The following is an 11,282-nucleotide window of genomic DNA, read 5'->3' on the forward strand; positions in this document are numbered from 1 at the left end:
TGAAAGTAACTGTACAAATTTACTTTATCAAGAATGCTTTTCAAACATCTATGTGATTCTTTCATGTCTGAGATATTTACAAGTTTTTGTAACATTTTCCAAATGGTACAATTAGGTTATTGCCCCAGGAAAATGAACCGTATTGTTTGCCCCTGTGTATTTATAGACTTCACTGCTTGTCAACCATCGATGCATGACACCCAACCTTACTTTACAAGGATGTGTGAACTGTTTTCTTCCCAGTTCCCGGACGCCCATTTACAAAATTTGAAGAAAAACAATGGCAGAATATTGTAAATAATAATAGAATGTTCTTACATGTACCATTCCCTAGAAACTATTGAAAATTTGCCATTCCACAACATATGAAAATTTTCAAAAATTCGCACAAACGGAAATCAGGTGGAAGAAAGACGTTCATGTATTCACCGCATCGTTACCCTATTATTAATAATTCATTGTGGCGCTTTATTGCCCAGTAACGGCCTCCTGTGTTGAAGAATAATCCTTTGTAAAGCAAGTCTTTCAATTACACAGAGTGGCGGATTATATTCGTGTGACTGGTTCCTTATAGAGTCTAATATTTGCAGATGTTACAACAAATATCGCATGTCATAGAACGGTAAATCATAAATATATATGAGAAAGAAGGACGTCACACAGATATTTATTATGTAGGTAGTCATTGTTGTTAATATCTTGTTGTTGTAACTCACTAGAGCATATATTACATGTATATGTATATAGAGCAAAATTAAAAAGTATATTACAGGAATATCTACAAGATGTAAGTCAAGAAACATTACATATAGTTTTCGTAGATCTTGCTGTTTCACAGACCAGTAACGGTCTCTCTTTCGGGTCTGACTGGCTCTTGATGTACTTAAAGATATATATTTTAGCACTTAACAGAATATCGCTTGTTGAATCAAATGCGTGCCTTTTTTGGATAACGCCCATTCGCTCTTTCAGACCCCTGTAGTGCCTGCTGGCACATAGGGCAGCAAATTTTGCTGCTTTACAGTTAGCGTTTGCTAGTCCTCTTGGAACACCTGAATTCCATGTCACGTCCCTTCCGAAAAAAAACTTGTGCAGCCCTAACCGAGATGCCGGGGTCTCCCAGTTTTAATACCAACTAATTTGAACCATATTTGAAATAAAACCTACTCTTAATGTAACCATTTTTCATGTTGTCCCCTGAAGCAAATCTTAAATATCATGTAAATAATCACGTTTGTCTGATTCGGATCTGAAGATCTATATTGTATTAATGTGCAAATAATATAACTATTTATATAAATTCGTCTGGCACATTGAAATAATTATGTTTGTCGGATTCGCATCTGAAGATCTATATCATATTCATGTGCAAATAATATGAGTATTTATGTAAATTCTTCTGTCACATTGAAATAAAAGTCTTTGAAATATTGACGCACATGTATCTTCTTTTGTGAGTAACGTTAACAGACTATCACAATAATTTACAGTATAAGACTACATGGATAATGTATTTTTCACTAATGTTACATCAAAAGCGCAATATGTTTTTTCTTTCGAGACAACAGCTACCAACTTGCTGGACGCTTGTCGAAAGTTTTATATTTGTCGTTTCTTGCGAAGTCATGGAATGGTGGTATATCCACCTGCAAGCATGCATGTTGTTCCTCTTCCCAACTGGGCATGCTGACGTCATCCGATGACTCATCAAAAACCATCTGACAAGACTCCGTGCTGACGTCGACAAAAAGGTCGTCCTCTACACGTGTTCCGCTGACGTCAGCAGGTCTGACGTACATGGGAGTGGGATGTGCCTTCCTCCTCGTTCCGTCCCCGTGACTGATAATACACCGTGACGAAGATGGTCGGCGAAGGACGAACGGACGCTGCACGCGCTGGCGTAAACGTCGTAAAGAGACGCACTCCTTGTTTCGTTAGGGTCCGTTTTTGGTAGTGGAATCTTAAACATGGGCAACGTCACACTACAAGCCTTTTCGTAAGACCCCGACCCACGTCGTAGTAGAATCTTGCCGGCTGCGTTCTTCTTTGTACAAGGGTGTCCCTCTCTGATAGTCTTTTTAACCGTGCACGGCCGGGCGTAGATGTGCTCTTGTGGTTCTCTACACGGGTATGAGTGCCTCGGGTGGTACTTAGCAACGCTGGAGCCTGGATCTAACATGACGTCCCCTACGTCATCATAGACGTCATCACTGGGGACGGCGTAGATGTGGTAATCACCTGCGGACCGCCGCAGACTGGTGGCGTCTACACCCGGACCGAAGAGCGACAGGCTGTTCCACGTGTTCTCAGCAAGGGTCTGTTGAAAGAAGAGGGATACCAGCTGATAAGTGGCATTCAAAATGATCTATTGTCATGCAGGCAACGTGTGTGTGTATTTATGGCTTAAGTCGTACGACGTCATTTAAATGATTTCCAAAACTCTTGATATAAGGTTGTCATGATAGAAATGTAGTTACTAACTGAGTAGCCATTGCTGTGAAATCGCGTTTGCTAAATCAGCTAAAATGTTACCCAAATCAAAACATTCAAACATGGCATGCATAGAAACATCAGCAACGAGCATTACCATATGCATACTTCCAATTCTCCGAGTATCCTACGAGTGTACATCTTGCAATATTCACATTACTAAAGGCGCATCCAAAATCAAGACATTCAAACATGACATGCGTAAAGACATCTGTAACGAGCCACACCATCCTTCCAATTCTTCGAGTATCCTATTACACCACTTCCGCCTTACATCTTGAAATAGGTAACTGTGGGCTCGCGTCAATGCAAAGAAGCACAAGCACACTAACAGACTACAATGCCTTCCTTTTAGGGAGCAAGGAGGTTATAATCTCTATATAACCTCCTTGTACGGAGGTATGAATTAGTAATGCGTAAAACTGACCTGAAAGGGGTTGAGATAATGTCGTCTGATTTGGCGCCTCTTGTTCCTGATCTTGATGTAACAGCCCAGTGCGAGTAGCCCGATCAGAGGGATGGGGACGATGGTGAAGTACAGCGGGTTGACTCCCGAGGCCTTGGTACGGAACAGCACACAGTCGTCCTGCTCGGGAATGGTGTGGGCAGAGATACACACCACATAACACGTGCTGGGCTGGAGACTCTGCAGCTGGTGTCTCCTGTTGAAGTTGAAGTCAGTTAAATGAATACAAAAGACAAATAGATCGAATACAAAGCCCCATTCCACTGGATGGCCTTCATGATTGGAATATTATGCAAAATGTAAATTATGACTGAAAAGACAGAATACAAAAAATGTAAAAAATATTGTTTGGGGGTATTATTCAACATGACCTAGCTACGGTAAAGTGTAGAGACACCCATAACGGGGTGTCAAAGTAAGTGGTCCTAGGGTTCTAGCATAGGTGGCAAACATTGTCGCCAAATTATATCTTCTGAGTCGAAAACGACGCAGACTCATTCATTCGTCCATCCATTCAGTCTTCTGACTCTTCGTTCATTTGCTAATTCACTCGCTCTTGCATTCCGTCCTTCATTCATTAAATTTTATACTAGAAGGTCACTAATTTTTGTCTTGTCGGAAGGCGAAGAGTTAAGAAACAAGCAACGGTAGTACAAGACTAAAATCAGACAGCAAGATGTACAGTATCGAACGAAGTACAATATTCCTCAAATTCCTATACAGTATTAATCATTTTTCATAACACTGCACAGCAGAGGAACTAAGCTTTTATCGATTTCAGTTAATTGTGATGTTCCTACCTGAAGCCAGGTTTGATGACAACGCTCCGCTGCTCCATGTCCATCCAAACCCTCCCTGTCTCTCCCCCCTGCTCCTCGTGATAGAACAGTCTCAGGAACGAGCCGCGCAGGAAAGCCGGAGTCCTCCACCGTACCATCGCCGCATAGCTGGTTACGTCCCTCACCGTCACCTCGATCACCCCCTCTCTTTCCGGACGACTTGGTATGGTCGGCTCGTCTATGGGCGTGTCCGCGGTGACGTTGCCATGGAAACGCGCCGAAGTATCGTTTGGTGGATGTGTAGAAGACATAGGCTGATGTTGCCTTGGTGATGATATGTCAACAGTGGGCGTGGTTACGCTGTGTGTAAAGCCCGGGTCCCATACTGGTGTCTCTGGTTCAAAGTTGTCATCAAGAACGGTGACGTTGACGTAACCCTTGACGTCTGCGTGGTGACGCAGCGCGCACGCATAGATACCGGCGTCACCAGCCCGAATGTTCTTGATAACTAGGTTGTCGTGTGCGTCGGTGCAGATGCTCTGACTGGAGTTATTTTCGCCATCTATCGGACCAGCGCTTGGGTGAAACCATTCCGACAAACTACCGTCTTTGTCTGTTGGAGAAACGCATCTCAACACAACTTCTTCACCGGCGGGGACCATGAGATGATTGGTCAGGCTCGGGATGACGTCATATGGTGCCGCATGACTGTAACAGGTTCCCGCCTGAAGAGATAGGAAATATTTTCAAGTCTTGGCTAATCATACAACTTTCAAGGGCAGAGCTTGACTTTATTCAGATCCACAATTAGCTTTGGCAGCTATTGAGTAAGGCAAGACCTACCTACATGTCAAACAGTATATGCAATCCATCCTTCTCGAGTTATGCTGTTCCTCCACACACACGCACTCACACGCACACACACACACACGCGCGCACACACACACACGCACACGCACACGCACACACACACACACACACACACACACACGCACACACACACACACACACACACACACACACACACACACACACATGTATACATAATCACATAACGTTACCTACATACAAACGCTACCGAAAACATAACTTTCTTGGCGAAGGTAATAAGATACAAATGTAAATAAAGTTGTCTTCTTCGTTTTACAGTAGATCTATGGCTTTGAAATAAGAATTTTCTTACGCAGAAGTTCCCGCCAATGAGGCACTGGTCCTTCAGACGAGCAGGTGTGAAGCAAGATGGCGGCGCGAACATTGAAGTGATGTTCATTGGACTTCCTGCGCACAGACTGCTGGGATCAGAACTAACGCTTGTGTTTCCTCCTGTAAATAAACGCCAATGTTAAAGGACCGTACTGGAGAATCTGACCGATCAAAGCATTAAAACAATGTTAGTGTTTTGGTCTTTTTTTATACATCGTAAGTTGGAGTGCGGTTAGTTGTGTTTTAGACGTTGTCGGGTGACTAGAAATGCGCACTGGGAGTTTTTGGTAGGCTAACGAAACTAACTCTCGGCTTTCTTTTGTGCTGTTTAACAACGTTGGAAATGTGAACGAATGAGGCGTAGATATTAAAATTTGTTGCAAACGTTAATCCAAATGAAGATTTTTTAATTGAGATTATTTCCGGCCAGTTCCAGTTTGGATACCAAAATTATACAATGTGCCCCTTTAAAAATGAAGACTTTCGAAATCATCCTTCTTTTTGAAGATTACAGAAGTGAAGGCTTTTCAGTAGTAGAGATCTTTTCAATTTTCAGATGCAAAATTGCTATTCAACAGGGTGGATTTCACATGAATTTCGCCCCCCCCCCAAAAAAAACACACACAACGTAACAACTTACCGACAACTCCAATGTAGGATGACTCACACGTGCTATCGGGATGGTAGTGCTGAAGTACCCAGTCCTTCAATAGTGACAGGCGACAGTCGCAGTGCCAGGGGTTTCCTAAGTGAGAGAAGGGAGACAAATTAGCCAAATAATGCATGCTCATATATCGGACGATTATCCTGTGTTAATATTTTAGGCCATTATGTTTTGATTATACGGATGGCATCCTCTGGGAACCCCAAAATTGACGCGAGCGTGCGAATAAAAAAAAACTTGGGCAACAGAAAAGTTGCCTTCAGCATGAAATCTAAGCGTTCAGGAAGGTTGAACAAATGACTGAACACACAGATGAGTATGGCATGCCAAACAATATATTTTTCATTTTTGTTCTTGTACGTCTTCTTCTTTGACTGTGGAGTTTACGTTGACAGTAGTAGTGGGAAGATACAACCAGACTCCTCCGAATAATAGACTCTGTACACTTTGTAACTCCAACCGTATAGAGAATGAAGTCCATTTTATAATAGAGTGTTCTTTATAGAATGACATGGGCAACACTTTTATCAGTGCTCTCAGTGTAGATACACGATGTAAAGAGTTAACCAACGACAACCTGTTTGTACATATAATGACAACCACAGACAACTTTGCACAACACAAACTCTGTGAGTTCGTATACACATGTTTTAAGAAAAGGGAAGAGTCATGTAAACGTTAGATATAGTGATAGCATAGTTACAGATGTATTGTTTATTCAATTGTAATACTACATGTTATAGTACTTAGTCTTTAGTATCCCATCATGGGATTTGCTGCATTTAGCCCACATGGGCAGGAACATGCAAATAAAGATCATCATTCATCAGCATCCACAGGCAGTTTAAGGCCTGTGACACCTGTAAATTCTCAGTCGAGCAGTTATATGGTCATAACTTTTGATGTAACCATCTGTTTTCAACAATTTTTGGCCAGTTAACGTAATTCACCCATATTCAAAATATGATGACAAGAAAATTGTGGATCCTCAATATTTTGGGTTTAAAAAACCATTTTTTGGTAAAAAATAGGGATGCTATTAAAATGGGTCTGTGCCCACTATGAAATGATTGTCTAACTGAGTCATATTTTCTGGAGTAATAGATTATATCTCTGTGATATCTAATATGCCTGGGGATCTTGCCGCTATACCTAGGTAAGGCTCAATTTTTGGGCAAAAACAGATTTTTTTGACAATTTTTTGGTATTTTTCGTACAAATATCAATACAGCCACGGAAATCAAAGATATTGCAAGAAGACCCGCTTGATTTCTGAAGGTCTAAGGCTTAATGAACCTAAATCTGCCCAAAACTCGTAATAAAACTGGTGCCCTGATGTGGGCAGGGGCCGACGAAACACTACTTACCCTACAAGAACTGCACCAAAGTATGTTTCACTGTACGTAACGTTAACCGATAGTAAAATATGAATGTTTTATGTCTGTATCTGTTAAATCGCTGTTGTATCAATGCGAAATTTCGCAAGCAGTTAGCCTTATAAGGCATCAGTCAACTGCCATACAATCATTTTGGGCTAGAAATACCGATTTATAGCATTATTTTGCTGTTTCCTTGAAGTATGAGCGCCTCGCTGTTTTCCCGCCACTCCACACCCCGGGAGGTCGGAACGCATGTTCGGACTGTACCACTTGCAGCTCTCGCGGGGGTGTCCTTTTGTTAACCGCTTCTAGTTATGCCGATATTTGATAAATATTAGATCAATATCTTTAGCATTTAACATTAATAAGTCTCAAGAAAAGTAGTTAGTGTGGCCCGTGCATCGTAAGTTCCTGTTTGCGCAATGTAACATTAGGTACTGACATTGGACCGTTCTAAAAACACTCCGGCCCGGCGGGGTTACCTGAGGTCACGCAGTGGTTCGAATTTCATGTTCGACCAAAATTGTCACAGGCCTTAAAGTGCCCGAGTCCGTTTTGCGATATTTTTTTTCAGTTCACGGAAATATGTGCTCATTTTACGGCATAGTAGATACTTGTTGTTTTTGTTGTTTTCGAAAACGGAATAAAATTGATGCGCGCGTGGATTTCATCCATATAACGTTAATCAAATCAACATTGTCTTATTTATGAAGAAGACGTTTTCATTTACCGATAACCAAACCAGGTTCCCAGCTTGGAGTTTTTGGCAAGGGAAGCATGTGAGAAATAAAGTCTAGGCAATACACGAAAAATATCTTTTGTATGAAAGAAATTTTCAATTGAATACTCACCTTTTAGTGCTACCATCGGGACTTGCTTGAAGAAGAGCTGCTCTGGGACAGAGGTGAGATTGTTGTTTGCCAAGTTTAGAGTATGAAGGGTCGTTCCCAGTGTAGTCTCGGTCGGAAGTGACGTCAGCTGATTGTGAGCCAGCGAGAGTGACGTCAGATTCGCGAGAGACACATTCCACGGAAACGTCTGCAGTCTGTAAAAGACAATGTAATAAGTATATAACGCTTGTTCACCTTTATCCGTGGGGTAACCTATATCTGTTGTTTTTAAAGACAGGGTATTTAGGTATACCAAATCGAAGGACATCGACTGCAAACAGCAACATTTTCAAAATATTTTAAGATAAAGCACAGTCCTTCGATTTGGTATACCTTAGTAGATACCCTGTCTTTACAAATAACGGATATAGGTTACCCCACGAATAAAGGTAAATCGGCGATATATATCAAAAGTGTCTCTGTCGTTCTATAACTGTGTGAAGCATTTGTGTCTTAGTCTTCCCGCATATCTGTAATCAGCCTAAATTAAGACAGTCTGAACAAATTGTGCTTATATTCATTATGTATCGTTAGTTCCCCTCTTTAAGGGGTAACCTATATCCGTTGGTTTTAAAAAGATGGTATTTAGTCAATTCGACGGGCTGTGGTTTCAAACAGCAATATTTTGAAAATGCCGGGTCCACTGAAATATTGTGGAAATATTTCAATTTCAAACCATGGTTTTTGAAACAACGGATATAGGTTACCCCGCGGATAAAGGTGAACTAGCGTTATTCATCTTTGAAAGACGAAAGTCAAGGTCAATTTTAGGCCTCCTAGTAACCTTTCCTTGGTACCACAGCTAAACATATGGATTTTGTATCTTTTTACTTGGACATGATGCGGTCTTGATTTTGTGTGGCAGTTTGCTTTTGATGTTTGAAAAAATAGCAAATGCATGTGAGCGTTTTAATGACAGGTATTATTTTCAACATGGTAACTTATCTTAATATTTTATCGCTAGGATGCTCGCGAGCACAGAATACCGTAAATGCATTTAAGTTCGCAGGGATTCAATTTCGCGGTAGGGGGAAAAGGAGTGTTCGCGGTGGTTTTAAGTTCGCGGTAGCACCATGTATTGTAGTCTCTTACTGCCATGGCAAAAAATTTCGCGGTGGTTTTAAGTTCGCAGTAAATTTGCACGCGAAAACCGCCAACATAAAACCACCGCGAACATTTCTACATTTACAGTATTCGCTCCTAGAGCACAACGTACAAATTAGTCTGGGTCAGCCCAGTCACGTGATGGCCGGGAATCTGAATACTCATAACTCAGAGCAAATCTAGAAATTGTCTCGTACATTTCCTGTGTTTCTGATAACATTGCTTTATTCATAAGTACGCAAAAGAACGCAACGATGAAAAAACGTTGTGATATACCGTTTCCAGTTGTGAAAATATTGACAGATCAAATGTAATTACCGCCTCCGTACGAACTCGCTGGAAATCCGACTGTTTTTGGAGCACGCAGACACGCCGTAGAACTTTACGTGTGCCATGGGGCTGCGGATTCGCCCCCCGTACAGCGACGCTCCTGCCCTGTACAGCCTGAACGTACGTTTCAGAAATACGTTTCGGACGTGGCCTAAAAAAAACGTACGGACAAATTGCACGTACGGCGGGTTGTGGCCTTAGTATAACGAAGACTACGTGACTACCTTTATCATCTACCCTGTAGACGTGAAACACATCTATATATTGTGCTATGATCAACTCACCTGTTGTGACTCAAGTCTAAGGTGTTGAGTTTGTCCATGGGAAGTAGTGAGGCTTCATCCACTACTGATATCTTGTTGTTGGATAGAATCAGTACCTCTACCCATGGTGAGAAGGAGAGGTAGCCAGAGACAGCCCGCAATTCGTTCCCGTTAAAATTCAGACACGGAGATTTTCCGACTGCGACGTCATTTAGATCTGAACAAAAATCGGGGAATTTTTATGAAAGAAAGATCTTGACAATAGATCTGTAATGTGGTCGAAGTGGGACCCCAAAGCATTACTATGTCATCATAATGTTCACAGAAACCCCAAACGACTATGATTTTGCGCAAAAAAGGATTTCACATGTGCTTTGGTAAGGCTCCGGTCACAGACACAACTTAAAAGTCGGTATAATACACTTAAAACAAGGACAGAGACTCGATCATAAATTTCACCTGAAAATCGGTTGATATATGATCTCTATAAAAATTGCAATATGAAATGTAACAAGTTAGAACACCTGGCATTTGGGACTCACAGACTAGGTCGTTAGATTTTCTGCTAGCCATCGAGAAGTTTCAGCAGAATACGTCACACGTAGCTAGAACAATAGAAATCATATCTAGGAGTCGTATATGAATTCTTACCTTTTATTCCCATACTACAGTAGATGTCGCAGCTGTGGTTCCCGGTTCCAAGCACAGCAGGCGGCACCAACACTGAATACCACAGGAAAACAAACACAGCTACGAGACGTGCCGCCATGACACCTCGAAAACTAGCACTCTTACAGAAACAAAACTGATTTTCTGACACTTGGTTCAATATCCACAAAGGCTTGAATAAACGAGGCTAACACATACACCACAGACGACAGAGGCGTATTCGGAGTCTAGACAAAAGTGAGGGGTTTTCTTGAATGAAATCCTGTAGCCTACGTCTATCATGTTTTAATGCATAACGAATTGTCGTATCTACCCACGTAAGTTATTCTGTATTAATCTTTTGTTTCTTGGTACCTTGCGTCACTGCGGATGTCAAAACTCACAAATTAGGCTGGCAGCGACGTGATGTCACGTAGGGGGGGATCTTTTTGATATGTTGTTACTTTTAAGCACTGGCCCTGGTGCTGAATTCCCTCTTGTTATTACTCCATAGAAAGAAGCATTTCTACCTGTACTATTCGTTTAGTAACGTTCTAAACGGCCTATTTTCAAATTAAAAACAATACAAACATTTAGCATCTGTGCAATTGTCAGCAGTATCGTGTCTTTATATAGCCTGGTATCCAGCAATTGCGAAGAGGAGAGAAGAGACTCGGGAGCTATATTACAGCTGGATACCAGGCTAGTCTTTATATTCTTTATCCCTTATTGTCGTTAGAACTTAGGTAGAGAATAACATCCTTATTCTACCTGTTGGTTTGCAGCATACAGGTCTGTTGCCAAGAAGGATGCCATGATTAATGATCAATGCAAAGAGCACTGATTGATTCAAACAGTTTCTTTGGAATATGTATTAATTGCTTTGTCGCTAGGTAACATTCAAACAGATAACTTTCTTTATCCTTCTCTCATTTGCCTTCATCAAAAGTACGTCAACATTACCCCATAAAGGGCAAAGCATGGGAGGGGGAGGAAATGCGCCAGCCAACGGCGGACAGTCCGCCAGTTTGGCTGAGAAAGACTCACACGTAGGAGCCCTAACTAC

At 41.6% G+C, this 11,282-nt stretch overlaps 1 protein-coding gene across 1 annotated transcript; it reads right to left on the reverse strand.

Annotated features, from left to right (window-relative positions):
- Nucleotides 1–2: 2 nt before the first annotated feature.
- On the reverse strand, nt 3–7,848 carry LOC118426242. The gene is made up of 6 exons (XM_035835513.1): nt 7,833–7,848; nt 5,579–5,683; nt 4,919–5,058; nt 3,757–4,460; nt 2,918–3,152; nt 3–2,317 (listed from the first exon to the last, which is right to left on the reverse strand). The coding sequence occupies exons 1-6, from the start codon at nt 7,846–7,848 to the stop codon at nt 1,760–1,762; spliced, it is 1,758 nt and encodes a 585-aa protein (XP_035691406.1). The 3' UTR covers nt 3–1,759.
- Nucleotides 7,849–11,282: the final 3,434 nt, after the last annotated feature.

This window comes from Branchiostoma floridae, chromosome 11 (assembly GCF_000003815.2).
Source record: "Branchiostoma floridae strain S238N-H82 chromosome 11, Bfl_VNyyK, whole genome shotgun sequence".
NCBI classification, from domain to species: domain Eukaryota; kingdom Metazoa; phylum Chordata; class Leptocardii; order Amphioxiformes; family Branchiostomatidae; genus Branchiostoma; species Branchiostoma floridae.